General features: G+C 51.5%; 1 protein-coding gene across 2 annotated transcripts in view; it reads left to right on the top strand.

Annotated features, from left to right (window-relative positions):
• Positions 1 to 15,501, top strand: part of nhsl2 (NHS-like 2) — a 43,505-nt gene that overhangs the window by 4,300 nt on the left and 23,704 nt on the right. Inside the window, exon 1 of one of the 2 annotated variants that reach the window (XM_018733769.2) lies at positions 3,540 to 3,865. The exons of the other annotated variant lie outside the window; for it this stretch is intronic. Within the exon in view, the coding sequence (XP_018589285.2) occupies positions 3,754 to 3,865 (112 nt within the window). The 5' untranslated portion in view covers positions 3,540 to 3,753. Of the gene's footprint in view, positions 1 to 3,539; positions 3,866 to 15,501 lie in introns of those variants that run through there. 2 annotated transcript variants of the gene reach the window in all.

Genomic DNA, 15,501 nt, shown 5'->3' with positions numbered 1-15,501 from the left:
AGCTGTGCTGTATTTGTCTTGAGTTCTCCTGTCCCGTGTACCACGTTTTACTGTTTTTCGCTTTGCTTGCGCCGTGTTTACGTTTGCGCCGTTTGCCTGCATTCCCAGGAGAAGCCAGGCTCTATAACTGGGAGTTCTGGGACGTCTTCAGTCCTTTGTCCTGGTGCCTCAGAGACATGTCCAAGAACACTTAAATCAGCCACCCTTAGAACTGCATTCAGCTCTTCCCTAGAGACCCTTATCATCCTGTTCCCTCATCTGGCATAAACACTGAGCTGCACTGAAGTCCTTCCGACTGTTTAACTGATGAATCTCGTGATTCTGTGATGGGGACCGGGGCAGCGGCACACACTTCTGCGCGAATGTGTTCACACGGTGTCTTCACTCCGCTGCCGAAGTCGTGAGTCGGACTCCCGAGGACGGCGTGTGCGTGCTGGGACGGTCCGTTACATGTCCGCGGGACACCCTCTACCCGAGACCACAGTCCCCGTGACCTTCAAGCTCCTCCCACCTGGGACTTCTGTCACCAAACTAATTGGGCGGTGGGGTGGCGTTGGGTGGGTGCTTGTGGTCTTTGTGGGCGGGACTTCCTCCGGACTGGGCAGCGTTTCCAGTAAACACCATCTCTCTCCTTCCACATTTTTCCATCATGTAATAAACGCCCACATGTGAGATATGCAGCCTCTCTGTCCGTTTCGCCAAGGGGATTGTTTACAGTGTCTTCATACTCCTGTGTTAATTGTGGGTGGGTGAAAGAACTCCTGTGGACATCACGTTGTGCTGCGCAGGGCGTCATGGTCAACAAGCGGTCAGCAAAAAGCTTATGCATACACAGTACCGGTCAAGAGTGTGATACAGAACCTCGACATTATCTGCGCGGCACGAACTGGACACGTGAGCGAAAGGGAAGCAGCACACGAGTGTTCCACATGTCAGGGAATTGCTGCCGAAGAGCTGGGAAGACGTGGGTTGTGTCTCCTGCTCAAAACCGTTCACCAAGTGCCTCTTGGGGGGGGAAAAAAAAAAAGTGTCCAGCAAGTGCGTTCAGACTTTTCGCTGGTACTGTAAGCTGTGGTCCTCAAGTCCACTGATTTCATAAATGTGACTTGACTTCTTCTTGGTCTGGGACCAGAGACATCACAGTGCTTCGGAGACTGTCCTCTGTCCGCATCCACGTGGCCTATGGTTACCCCATCCCTTTGGATCTGTTACTCCCGGGGGCCGAGGGCCACGCGTTCACCAGTTACACCAACGCTCTAGAGAGAGCCCTGGTGGTTACCGCTGTTTACCATACTCATAACATCACAGAACCACAAGGGCTACTGCTAGACTTTGATACATCTCAGTGATGCTTATCCCCCGTCCTCCAGTGTTTTTGTTAATAAAATGCTAACTGGGAAGGAATTCGTAACGCTGAAGATCGGCCGCAGGTTAGGATCAACACAGGATGCCCAGGCAGAACCGTAATGGGCCGTAGATTGCTTCCACGCGGCGGGAGGTTGAAGCGCAGAAGGGGGCGAGCTGAGCGGTCATGTTGAGTGTGTCGGATCCAGGGATGCTCGCAAATTTCAGTAGAGCTAACGAGTTCGATGAGGAATCGAGGTGCCACGTCTCCCCAGATCCTCCGCAGCAGTTCCTAGAGCTTTAGGACACTTTTTCAGTTGATTTGCTTTCACTTTTCTGTCCGGCTCATCCCACACAGCTGCCGCCCACATTTCCTAGGTGTGCTCAAACTTTTGACTGGCACTGTAGTTTTGCACAAGGCTTCCAGTATGGGAGATCTTGCACGCACCTGTGTCTGTGTTAGACTGAGAGAGGCCAGGAAGCCACTCATACGTTGTGGGGTCATCATGCTGACCCGGACCTTTGCGTCTCGTTAGACCTGCGGTCGGACTTCTCTCGCTCTGTCCTGCGTCAACAGGAGGCGCTGTCCGCTCGGGTGTTTTCCCACTGTTTCGCGTTGCTCTCGCATCCCGCTGCCACTTGACTGAGCGTGGGATCTCTGTCGCTTCCTGCCCCCGGTGCGAACATCCTCAGTCAATGTGCTACTCGGCTCTGCCAGGATGCTCTCACACTGAAGCCCTGAGAAGCAAAACATCTCACAACATCTCCATCTCCCAGCTGGGGGGGGGGTGAAGCTCTGAGACCAAACGTCTAAACTGCCTCCAACCCACCACCCTTAGAGCCTGCACTGGGTAGTGGTTAAAGCTACTGCCTTAGGACTCAAAGATTATGGGTTCAAATCCCAGACCCAGCTATAGTACCCTTGAGCAAGATAATTACCCAGCTGTGTAAATGGGTAAATAATTGTAGTGCCTTGACATTGTCAGTCCTTTTGTAGAAAAGTATCGGGTAAATATTTCAGTAAACTTCACCAGAAACCAAAGTTTTAGGCACACAAACGTGGGACTGATTTATTTACAGGGAAATAGAGACTCACCAGTTCACATCTTCATGTCATTCTGTTTTCTTTATTAATCTGAATAACGTGTGTCGTCACTTTATTACAGCAAAGAGGTTTTACAGTTTTTTTCTTGTTTTGACTGTTTGACTAAATATATCGTTGTTTTATTTTTTGTTCTGGATACCTGAACACCCGCTTGTGTTCGTAATAATAGGTGAAATTTTCTCTCAGTTTAGTCAAGTTAGGGTTAGGGCCATCTGAGCTCGGCAGCCCAAAGAGAATATCCGTTATTCGTAATCGCTACTAACTTATTATTATTGCTGTTGGCATTATTATTACTCAAGTACCACCTCACTGCATCTTCCAGTACTGCCTTACTCTGCTTTACTTTCTTTTGCAGACATCCCTCCCTCCCTCCCTTTCTCTCTCCTTCTGGCCGACAACATTCCTTTTGCACGTTTTTTTTTTTTTTTTACCACTTTTTTGCATTACACTACAGGGTGTGAAAGCAGAGCCTGGACTCCGCAGAACGCATGCACGAACCAAGAAGGTGCTCAGGACCACACCGATGACAATGTGATGCTGGAAGCACTGCACGCGCTCAGTTTAAGCCCCCGAAAGGCCACTCTACCCCTGTACCCCTTGCGGACACGAATTCCCCAAACGCTGTGTTTACAGGTAGAGCTGCTGCCACAAGCGTCGGAATCAGGAGCCTGTCGCACTGCATGAACTGGCTGCGCAGCATCTTTGGATGAAAAAGTAAATCTCTGACCTTCAGTGCTATTAATATTGTAATTAATAGAAATTAATAGAAAGATACCTGAAGATACGTTGGACTCGAGCCGCGTTTTGCACGGTGACTATAAACGTAGGAATGTAGTTCGGGATGTGATCGAAATAACTTTAATGTAGAAATTAAGAAACATAAAATGATTGGTAGCGGGTACCACTTGGTTTAGGGAAAGGTGATCAGCAGATGTGTGAGGTGAATGTGTGTGTGTGACCATGAGTGTGTGTACGTGAGTGTGTGTGTATGCACGTGACCTTGTGTTTGTGCGTAGCGGGGTGTGTGTGCGTGTGTGTGTGTGTGTGTGTGTGTGTGTGTGTGTGTGTTTACGAGCTGGTCCCTGCGCCGCCTGCAGACGTCCGGGTCTGGGGCTCGTGGCGCAGGTGCCGCAGTGAGGAGAGAGAGAGCAGGAGAGAGAGATGCGGCGGTCAGGCTGCAGAGGCGGTCTCCTCCTTGTCTTTTTATAACCCTGAGTAGGCGTCGGGCCCTCGGAGGAGTGGCGGGCGGAGTGGGGAGATCGAGCACGGCCCGTGCCGGCCGCACGGGAGCCAGCGGTGGATCGATGCGCTGGAGGCGGAAGAGGACGGCCGGGCGGGAGGGCCGGGAGGGGGGTCCAGGGCCCGACAGGGAGGCCATGGAGACGGGCACTCGTGTCCTCGTGCCTTTCTTCGGAGGTAAATGCGAGCGAGGGACGTACGTCCGCGTGGGCGGCGAGAGGAGTGCGGCGCAGTCGGCGCTCCGTTCCCCCATGACGGCGTCTTTAACTTCATGCCGTTGGGATCCAACAGTTTTGTCAGAATGTGTTTGGCGAGCGAAAGGTCTCAAGCGGTTCGAAGAGAAAGCAGTTGGAATGTGTGTGTTTGTGTGGGTGCGTTTCAGAGAGCGAGACTCGTGTGTGTTCGTGCATGGATTCTTTTTGCTCAAAGATGCTCCTGTGTTCCAAACCTTCAATGGATCCTGACTGCTCTGCTTCGGTTCCAACCCAACGCGTGGAGGAATCGGTCTCGGTTTGGCGCTCGTCTGCAGAAGGGGGCTTTGTGAGGACATTGACTCTGCTGGGTGAAAAAGCATCTCCGGTCGTCTCACCAGGGCTCTGTTCTCGCCTACGCTCGAAGTGCAGGTGTCGGAGCAGGTGAAGTGCGTAAACGCATTTCCCGCTTTAGCACGTTACGCTTTAATGCGCCGTCACGTGGCTTTCCGAAACAGGGAGGACTCTGAAGGCCCGTACGGTGAAACGTGACCAAAGTTGTTGGTTGTTTATCGACAAAGCTGTGAAAACCTTCATCTGTTTCATCAGTAACACGAGTGAATTCTGGATGCTTCGAGTCTGACTCACCATGTGCAGTTATTTTTACCGCCGTAGAAACACAGTATAAGGAACAGCTTGTTTGCCTATGCCTTCAGGCAATAGGAAGGCTATCAGTGCTCCATGGGGGTCACTTGACCTCTACATACAGCTAGGAGTGGCTCCCTGTTTTGGAAAAGAGCCTTGTGGGTGACTTCTTTGCACTGCTAGTGTTTGGTTCTTTCGGGTCCTAAAGTTGCAGGTATTTATCTCGGTCCTTTTCGTTATGTTCGTGATCTACGTGCTGCAGAACAAACGCATCGGACAAGCGGCTGCGCAAGGCCAGGTTGAGAATAAACAAAACTGCATTTGTGCTTCGTGAGCAGCTGGCTCCGTGCATGACATCTTCTCGAGTTCGCTGAATCTGTACGTCATGCAAAGCTGCCTTCTCCTCAGAGCATTTCATTGCGCTCCAGCCAAACGGACAGGGCGGTTTGGGAGAGGGGATGGAGTTATGCCAAATTGCTTCTACTGCAGGAAAGACTCAGAGGTAGAGTAAATTGGCTTACATCGCACTCGTTAGTTTTAACTCCGCAGAGTTCAGTATAAATGTTTGCAGAGGGTAACTTAATTCCCATCCTTGTTTTTTATCCAGGTTTCCTAACTGTTAGTTGAGATTTGATGTAGTCATGACCACATCCTGACTTAAGACCACCCCTCCGAAGGCCACCTTCGTGGTGCCTACCAGTTCTGACCTCTCCCTTTGTCAGGGCGCAGCTGATAGAAGCACATGTATTGTCACTGTGTGCATTTCTTCTGCCACGCTCCGAAATTATGAGTGATGCAAGCATATCGGCCTCCGCAGTGGCAGCTCATTGGTGCCAGAAGTGGGATACGTGCCATTGTATTACCAGGAGCCTTGGCAGCGGGCCGGAGATCTGCTTTCTGTTCCACGAGCCAATTCTTCGCTCGAATCGGCTCTCCCTCCCCTCTCATATGAAAGCAGCCGGAGGGGAGGAGTTGGGAGTGACATTTGGAGAACCAGCAGCTATGACACATGGCTGAATAATTGCGAAAGGTTTCAAGCTCTTCACAGGTCAAGTAATACAATGGCCTATTTATTCCTCATTTATGTTCAATGGGCATCTGCCCTGCAAGAATGTGCTGGTTTTACCGATCCATCAGATATCAGATATTACCATATCTCATAATCAGCCTCAGTCATTTTGCAATGACTGCTGACCTCAAAAGTTGTCTGTGGTTCTGCTTTGCATTAGTCTGCTGCATTTCAGAGTTGCTAAGTTTCTGCATCGAGAGTATTTATTATTGCCCTCTTAAAAAGTTTCCTTCTTAGTGCTGCTGCTGAGTGTCATATTTGAGATCTATCCATTTTCTCCTTTTTACTGGATATTTCACACGTTCCTCGGAAGAAAATCACAATGACATGTCTGTGTACTAAGCTACTTAAAGTTATTAACTTATTTATACAGCTTGTCATTTTTCATTGAAACAATTCAGGGTTAACTACCTCCATCAAGGGTTCTGCTGCAGGATCGGGGGTTTAAACCCAGCCCCTTTGAACGCAGACCAATGCTTCCAGCCACTGCACTACCCCACTCCTGCCCCTGTCCATCTGAAGAGTGAAGAGGAAGGCTCAGTTATTTTGACTCTTTCCCTTTGTGTAAAGGGGCCAAATGGTTATATACTTACTCTGTGGCCTGCCGTTTTTCTCAGTCTCCACTATAAATAATGCTTCATTATTGGGTCTCTGAGGATTTGCTTTCTAGAAGTCTGCCTGGACATCTTTGGCTGGACAGGTGGTTACTGTTTGCAACGTGGATGGAGATCTGAGTAAATTGTCAAGGGATGTAAGCTTCCTTTGTTACCAAAACTGGCACATACTCCCCAACACAGCCCCCATCACTTTTCCATTTTGACATCTATTAAATAATATGTACCCTTTCCTCTGCATAATATATACTGATCCAGCAAAACGATTTTATCTTCTGGACTATTGAGTTTTGTCAAGACAGCTTTGCATGAGGACATTATTTTGCTGAGGTCTTTGCGTAAGTTGCTCGGCAGTTCCTCGGAGACGGTCCCACCGCATCTGGGGGTGCAGAGCAAGAGAGGGGAGGAAGGACGCGTAAATCTGAATTCAGGCACTGACAGCTTCAAGAACAGGAAATGAGCGATGTGTTGAGCGCGTCCTCGATGGTGCCGGGGCGTCCCCGTGGCCCATAATTCAAAACAGATGTTTTCCACGTTCTTCCACCTATTAATTTGAAAGTCATGTTATTTCAGGGGAATGGCGCCAAAGCAATAACCCTGACTCTGAAAATCTCCTCTCTCCTTCTTAGCGTCTTTCCAGTCTGTGCTGAAAAGCAGGAACGTGGGTCGGGAGAAGCAGGACATCGACAGCGGTGTATTGTGGGACGAATGCGAACAGGGAGAGCTCATGGGCGGTGGCGGCTGCGAAGTCCACAGCCGCCGCGTGGGACTTCACGCTGGCCTGAGATCCAGCAGAGAATTGTTTTCCTAGGACATTAACGCACGGGTTCCGGGAGCTTTTGGTTTTGCCGTATTTTCCTTTCTCACAGTTCGAGTGACGAGAACGTATGACAGGAATGGACGTGTGTTTCTCTTACTCATTTTTTGAGCCCCGGCCCGCCATCCCTATTCCTCCATAGAGAGGTTCATCTCCCGTGGTCCTCCAGATGTTGAAGGCCCTTGTAACTGCAACTGGTGTTTGTCTGCTCGGATGGCTTTGCTGAGATTGACCTCTCTGTGGAAAACGGCCCAGAAGTTCAAAGACACCCGAGTGCCAAAGTGCTCTGGGCGAGGGATCCGATCCAAGTTGTTCGAGGATTTTGGAAGGGTTCCCGAAGGTCATTCTGCAGACCCTCCACCAACCTCCGTTTTACTAAACTCTGTTCCACGATCACAGGTGGACCCTCTGGACCCCACGTTCAGAGCCACGTGGCGGGTTCTCGGTCTCTGCTCTGAAACCCAACTCCATCGTCTCCCACCCCTGAGTTCCAGTTCCTGCAGATTAGATGGTGCTGAAAGAATCACTTATAAGGCACGGGGAAACACGAGAAAGGTTCAGGCGAGCCTTTGGACCTGTGCCCAGATGAGGTCAAGAATGCCTGATGCACAGGCCACTAGGCTAATCCCCAGAATGACTTGCAGCAGCTCACAGTGCTCCATCAAACCCACATCTAGACACACAGCCCAGGAGCTGTGAGGCATCGTCGATACCTGCTGCACCATCATGCTGCTCTTCAGCAACTGCACTTGTTGCTAAAGTCACCGCTACCAATTTTTGGACATGCTGCCAACTAAATAGTACTTGAGCGAGATGTCAGAGCCCTACGGGCCTCTTTCCATTGCCCGAGTGCTGAGCACTACATACACGTTTGTGAGGGGCGAGGTGCTAGTATCCAGGTGGACAGCGCAGGAGGAGCAGGAGAGCTTGGCATGTGGTTCAGGAGGGGAAGGGAAGGGAGCAGTGAGCACGCAAAGTATCTTCACCAGACTGGTTCTGCTGGAAATGGTACTCAGGAATGTCACCTCTCCGCTATGAAGCTCTGAAGGTGCGTGTAGCTGCGCAGTCGGCACAGGGGGCAGAATTCGTTCACCGTCTCGCGCATCGCCATCCCGGGCAGCATCTGCACTCTTCACCACACGGGGGTATGGCTGCACTTATGCGTGTGAAGATTTTGATCGTACTGCTTTGCAAAGTTAATGTCGCCGCGATGCACGTAATCATACGTTTGCCGCGCTTGTGTTGTTGGTCACGAGGCAGAATTCGAATTGCCTAAGCACCTGCATACTTCGAGGTGTCGATTACATGATGGTAAGAAGACACAGGGAGGAAGCAGGGTGAGGGCTGTAAACGTCTCAGCTGTCCTTGTTCGGGCGGTAGCGCAATGCTCTTGAAATTTCGCTGACAGCAGGTGTCACTGTGATTGAGGTGCTCTTCTTGGATGTTAGGAGAGTCATTGTACCCTTCACCGGTCTGGTACCCATTCGGTGGGGCTGGAGATCCAGGTCTCGTGCAGCTTCTCCACCCGCATGCGGACCTCTGCTGGTGCAGATGTGCGGCCACGCAAACGCGGCGAAGTGCTCTGCAGTGGAAAAGGGGACGAGTCCGTCCAGAGAGCGGGGTGCTGGGCGGTGAGTTACTGTCGTCTAGAATGAACTCGGAGAGGGAAGAGAGAACGAGGGAGAAAGTGGGAGTGGGAGTGGGAGTGCGGGAGAGGGATGGAGAGAGCTGGTGGGAGGGAGCAAGACACAAAGCGAAAAAGACAGAAGTAATCTCTTCTGAATCACCACAAAACCCTCTAAGAATGATCTAACTTCATCCACATGTATGCTGAAAAAAATCAATTTCAAGGCACAAAGTAAAGAGAGACTGGAAAAGAATAGCAAAGGTGAGAGAAAGCAAAAGAAGAGGGAAGCATGTGGAACTAGTTAAAGGGAACTAGTCCAGAGAGGTTAGACAGAAGGTAGGGTTGTGGTTAGAGCTGCTGCCTTAGACCAGACACCAAGGGCGCAGGTTCAACTCCTTGCTCTGTTGCAGTACTCTTAATGGCGGCATGGTGGCACAGTGAGTCGTGCTCCTGTCTTCCAGTTCCCGGGTGGTGTGAGAGGACATAGGTTTCATCCCCGCTCGGTCTGTGTGGAGTTTGCATGTTCTCCCTGTGTCTGCATGGGTTTCCTCCAGGTGCTCTGGTTTCCTCCCACAGTCCAAAGACATGCTGTTCAGGTTCACCCAAAGTGTGTGAGTGACAGAGAGAGTGTGTTCCACTGATGTATGGATGAGTGACCCATTGTAAGTAGTGTATCTAGCAGTGTAAGTCACCACGGTGAATAAGGTGTGTGGGATGATATCACTACATAGAGTTCGTTGGAAGTCGCTTTGGAGAAAAGCATCTGCTAAGCGAATAAAGGTAAATGTAAATATGGGGCAGCTAGTAGCGTGGTGGTTTGAGCTACTGCTTTTGCACCTGAAGGCCACAGCTTCAAATCCCACCTTCAGCTGCAGTATCCTTGACCAAGGTATTTACGTTAAATTGCTCTGGTAAAATTACCCAGCTGTATAAATGGGAAAATAGTTGTAAGTACCTTAACGTTGTAAGTTGCCTTGGAGAAAAGCCTCAGCTAAATGAATAAATGTACATGTAATATGTGGCATTGGGTTCCAGAGTGACCATTTAAAAGGAACTCAAGAGCAAAGTCAGTAGGTTCTTGGTTTGTTTTCCAGTTTGGTTTTGGCTCCATTGTGGTTGAATGAGCTGTCCTCTGTCCCTCAGAGCTGCTGGATCCCTTTCAGGATTCAAGAAGGTTTCATACCCCACTGGTTAGACCCACTTCCATCCTGATCTCCTCTAAGAGTTCCTCACATTTACACACCATCTGTGACAATCACTTTTGTATTTTTATCAGACTCAATTCTATAAGCAGCTACTTGTGCAAAGCGCACTGGGATAAACACAAACAAGGAGTTTCTTTGACAGTCATGTGCCTGAATCTAAAGGTCTTTGCCTGTTGTTAAATGCACTTTTAGTGTGAGATGTTGCATGCACTTTCTTTACTCTGAAAAAAAGTGTCTGCTAAATGCATAAATGTAAACGTCAATACAAAGTTATATGGGAGGCAGCTGGTAGTGTAGTGATTGGAGCTGCTTCCTTGGATCCAGAAGTTGCTGGTTCGAATCCCTTCTCTAGGTGTAGTATCTCTGGGTAAGGTACTTACCCTAAATTGCTACAGTAAAATTACCCAGCTGAATAAATTGCAAAATGATCATAGGTACCTGAACACTGTGAGTCGCTTTGGAGAGAATCATCAGCTGAAGGAAGAAATGTAAATTGTCCCACAAGAAAAAGGATGTGGTTCCTTGAGTGACCACTAGGGGGACTCATTGCACATACAATGGTTCGAGGGCTGCTCTTGATCTGCTGTACCCCTACTGAGAGCTCTGTCTGCAGGGTCACTGCTGCACTGTGGTTATTTACTCATGTGCGGGTTCCTAATGAGCCCTTCCTGCGAAACACACACTTGCACGTTCAGGCCCACACACACAGACGCGCAGACGTGGAATCCAGATGTTTATCTCCTCTCGGATAGTTTACACAGCTGTCTCCCAGCACAGATTCCGAGGCCAGATAGCTGGGGGGCTCCAGAGAGCATCACTCCGGAGCTTTAAAAGAGTGACCACATCTTCTTCGGTGCAGGGATGTAGCTGGAGCGCTGGGCCGAGTCAGGAGGCCTAAAAGGGGTGTAACTGGGAAACCGCGGCATCGCCGTAGTGAGTCGTCCCTTCTGGCAGCGACAGGTTTCAGTCTTCGACTTCGGGCCGGTGCAAAGTACAGCCACTGGAAGTCCGGCGACTTCCCGGATCCTCGTCATTTTGAGACGACGGGGTCGTGTCCTCATCGGGACTCTGAGGCTGCGGATTCACGTGTCGATTCGTGTCGTGGTTGTGCAAGAGAGAGAGGAACAGGGGAAGGGAGAGAGGAGGGGAGAATGAGTTGCCCTCCCACCCTGTCTGATCTCCTGACCATGAAGGGGTGGGGCATTCTGCTCCATCCATTAGTCTCCGCCCCCTCTCTCCCTCATCAGACCGGGCTTCATCAGTAGCAAATGTTTGCAGAGCGTTGACTGCCTCCCAACCTGTTCTCCACATTGTTCAACCTCCTCCCGGTATGGGAGTTGGTTCAGTGTCGGTACATCAGGACAGGGACCCACTGATCTTATGGTGTCACCTGTAGGACCGACCTGCAAATCGGAGCCCCCCAGGAACCTCCCCCAGAATGTGCTGGGGCTGCTGTCTGTGAGAAGCGGACCTGTTTCCACACTGACTCCTTTTCCAGATGTGCGTATGGACTGTGTCAGGAATGTGGGTTTGGGTCCAGGGAGAGCCCAGGGGAGGGGGGCGGTGTTGCTTCTCCTAAAACCTCCACAGGGGTACAGCTGGTCATCTTCGCCCCCCCCCCCCAATCCCCCCAACTCTGACTGCACTGTTTGGTCAAGAGTTCCGTTGAACACTGTCACCAGGACCCACAGCTCTGTGTGCGTGTGTCACCGGGCAACCCTCAACAGAGCGTGGAACCGTGACACGGGCCAGATCCTCACCAACTGGCACTAAGCTGGAGGGAAAGCGATGACGGAGAGTGCACCGCCCTCCCCCCCAGTTTCCTCTAGCAGTGGTAAAACATAGTAGCTGCACGTGGCTGTGCCGTTAGGGCGACGATGTGAAATTGTTTCGTAGATGATGAGTCGAACCGCTCCCGCGCGCCTTGCCGATGGTTCTGTGTGTGCCCTGCTGCCTGGGGGTGTCTTATTGGCACGAGGGTTTCTTCATAGGACCTCATCCTGTGGTCCAGGGGTATGAACATAAAAGCAGGGTGAACTCCTCCTCTTCCTCACACTCTCTACCCATGAGCCTCTGCTGCTCAGCCCCCCGAAGCATCTAAGGCCCCTCAGTGTAGGGTGGGGGGGTGTGTGGGGGGGTGACAACACAATGTGACTAAAGTCAAACTGTTCGGTTATCAGGCGACCGTGAGATGCAACGGATGGGAAGTGTGCGTGAGCCGCCAGGAGACATCATTGGAGCTCTACCGCAAGCTATCCGGTGGTGGAGGTTCGAGGGGGATGATGGAGAAAAGGGTGTGGTTGGGGGGGGGGCTGAGGAAGCTGCTCGGGAAGCGAGGAGGAACATTACGGAACATTTCCACATCCGTATTGTCCGCTGATGGAGTTTGGCACGTGTCAGACCAGAGCCAGAGCTGCACAAATCGGAGGGCCCGGGCTCCGCCGCTAGAGGGCGCTATCGCAGAGCGCCACCCTGCTCTTCAAGCACGAACCCCCCCCCCCCCCCCCCGATTCCCAAGCCGACGATGATCCAGTGTGTTCCAGACCCCCAGCCGCTGTCAGTACGTTGCGGACGAGCTACGTTGCCATATGTCGTGTGACCTCGAGCCGCAGCGGGCCCCCGCCTGCCTCGGAAGCGCCGCCTCAAGTCAATCCCTCGCGCTCGGTCTCCTGGCAACGGCGCCGCTGCGCCTGCATGCGGAGAGTCGGCGCGCACGCGCGCGCGCACGGCTGTGTGGGCTGCTCCGGAAGAGAGTCTCTGCCAAAAAAACACGAAATGTGGATTATGTGTAAAAGGTTAACCGGAGCCGTGGGCTGAGAGAGAACTGCCGCGTTTGCGCGGAGCGCGTCAGAGCTCGGATGAGGGCTGCGGGTCACAGCGGCCGGTCCCACGCCACACCCACCCGTGGATATTTAAGGACGTAAGACTCAGAAAAGCCGCGTGGCTGCAGACAGCGAACCGACAGACTTTGGAGCGGCTCTCGCACTCGCTCAGCTGAAACGTGTGCGCCAATACTGGCCTCTTGCGGCCACTGGCGGAACTGCAGCTCCTGGGCCCGGACCCCAGTTCATGGACACTGATACCTTCGCCTTAGTCGTTTAGTTAACGCGTCTCGCCGGACTGACTTACAGTGTTAAGTTCCTTGCAGTGTTTTCTTCATTGATACAGCTGACTTTTTTTATGATTTAGGGTTAATACCAAACAAAGGTTTTCGGTTCTGGTTCCAGTATGGTAGCATGAGCACCCTCTGTCCCTCACAACTGCTGAATCCCTCTGAACATTAATGAAAGGTCTTAAAACACATCTTTTCTGGACTGACTTCTCTCCTGATTTCCTGTGTGCTCAGTAAACATGCACTATGCTATCTGTTTAAAACTGCAGCTACTCATGGATTACATACTGGTTAATTCTACAGTATGAGACAACTCGACGACACTGGAGAATCACACGTCTGCATCTTGATCTCTCCGTCTGTTGGTGTGATGCTCTGTTTAATTATTTTCTGAGTTCCACGCCACTTTGGAGAAGAGCATCTGCTAAATGAATAAATATACTCCGTTCAACAAAGGCACCGCAGCGGTAGGTGGGATTCAAACATGCAACTTTCAGGGAAAAAGGCAATAACATTAACCACAGTGCTACCTGCTACCCCCTTGCTGTGGTGTGGGATCGGCATGCCTGGTAAATCCTCATGAGAAATCCTATTACACATGAATACGTCTGGATGAGGTACCGAAGCTGTGTTTGTATTTTGTGGCAGGCGGTGTATGGCGTGTTGTGAACCAGTCACGCCTGGATTTGCTCAGTGTAGACAATGAAAAACACATGCAGCGTGGCGCCCTCGGGGGGAGCTCTGGTTTCCCACATTCCTGCCATCTTTCGGCCCCTGCAGTGCACCAAAAGGGGTCTGACTAGCGTCAAATGAGGATGGCAGTTTGCACTGTATCCCCAGAGCCTTTCCTAGTGCTGGTACACTGCAGGTGAAACCCAGGGGTAGGATGGCAACCCGGAGAGGTCAGGAGTCACCGGTCCAAGGACAAGGTCATACGAGGTTACTCACATGGACCAAACTATGAGATGGGTGATGGAGTTAGAATTCCTCACTATCCTTCATTATCCTTCCACCCCTTGTTTCTCACTTCCTTCAGCTCCCCCTAAAACTTAATCCCAGCTGCAGCTTGGTGCCTTTAACCACCACGGTGTCCGCTGCTCGCAGGAAGCGCAGGAGTCGCAGTGATGAACAAAACCTTTTGCTTGCGGAACGAAGCGAGATGGAAGTTGCAGACACACGAATGAATAAATGCAGTATGTGCGTGAATAACGTGGGATTATGGAGCGAGGACGGATTTGCCGGTCCTCTGGGAGGAGTGGGCATCAGCCTGTAATCCTGGCTGCGCACCGACTCTAATCTCTGCACCGCCTCCGGATCGCGGGCCGATCGCGGAGGTTTCATGTTAAAGGACGCCTAATTACTGGTAATCTTGTCGGGCCACATGTCCGCCGCTCTGCTGCATTTCAGCCATGTGTGATGGACACACACATGCACACACACACTCCCATCTCCACACGGGATGCAAACACCACTCCGGTCCAAGCTGCGCACACGGGGCGGGATGCTGGAGGTAAGGGTGTGAGCCGAGACCTCAATACCAACAGGTGCGTGGGGGCGGGAAGGGGTGGTGTGGTCTCTCTGCACTGCCGTCTTGTTGTGGTTGTGCTGTGTGTGTAGTTAGACACACACACACACACACACACACACACACACACACACACACACACAGTTAGATGTGTGAGCTGTACTCCCGCATTTTGGCAGTACCGTTGCCATGACATCCCGACTCTTTCTGTGTGTGAGCGGACAGAAGAAATCAGCGGCTGGTCAGTCAGCGGCAGTCCGTTCACCCGAGGCGAAGTGCCACTGCTGTCAGAACCCAGCAGCCGCTGTGGACCGTGGGGACCTGGCACAGCCTTTGAGTGCTTTTACACCCTTTTTTACACTGTTTCGCTGGATGCACGATGTTCAAGATCCGTCTCATAGCATAGTGCCTGCAATGTGGGTCCGGTTAGTGTGGACCCCCCGAGGTGCACGGTGTGGTCCCGGAGCCAAAGAAGACGTCGGTTAACACAGGGTGCGAGGGCTAACTGTTACTTCTTCGCCCCTCCAATGCAGAATTATGTCCTGCTGTTGTACCTTTGAGTAGCGGAGGTGGAGTTAAGTGCCATCAATTTACTCATATGATTTCCGTGGTAAGGGAGAGTACAGGTTTGGTTTACCATGCCCGTTTTCTCCTCGTGTTTTTGGACTGTTGGAGGAAACGCACATGAACGTGGGGAGAACATGAAAACCCCACGCAGCCTGAGCTGGGTTTGAACCTATGTTGGAAACCACAGCACGGTACCTGCTGCACCACTGTGCCACCTTTAAAGGAAGGTACTTAAAGTGAATTTGTTCTAATTTTGTACTGTGTCCAGGTGTTTACAGGGGTAATGGGGTGGGGCCGTGTGGAGACCCGTGGGGTTGGGGCTGCGTGGCGTGACCCATCGGACATCGGAGGCTTGTTTCGCCAGCAGGGCTGGTGGGGGGGGGCAGCAGCTGCCAGAAAGGTCCCATCACCATGACCTCACTGGCAAAGAGGAAGTGAGAG

Source organism: Scleropages formosus, chromosome 13, assembly GCF_900964775.1.
Source record: "Scleropages formosus chromosome 13, fSclFor1.1, whole genome shotgun sequence".
Lineage (NCBI taxonomy): Eukaryota > Metazoa > Chordata > Actinopteri > Osteoglossiformes > Osteoglossidae > Scleropages > Scleropages formosus.
This window is presented reverse-complemented; position numbering and strand designations above follow the sequence as displayed.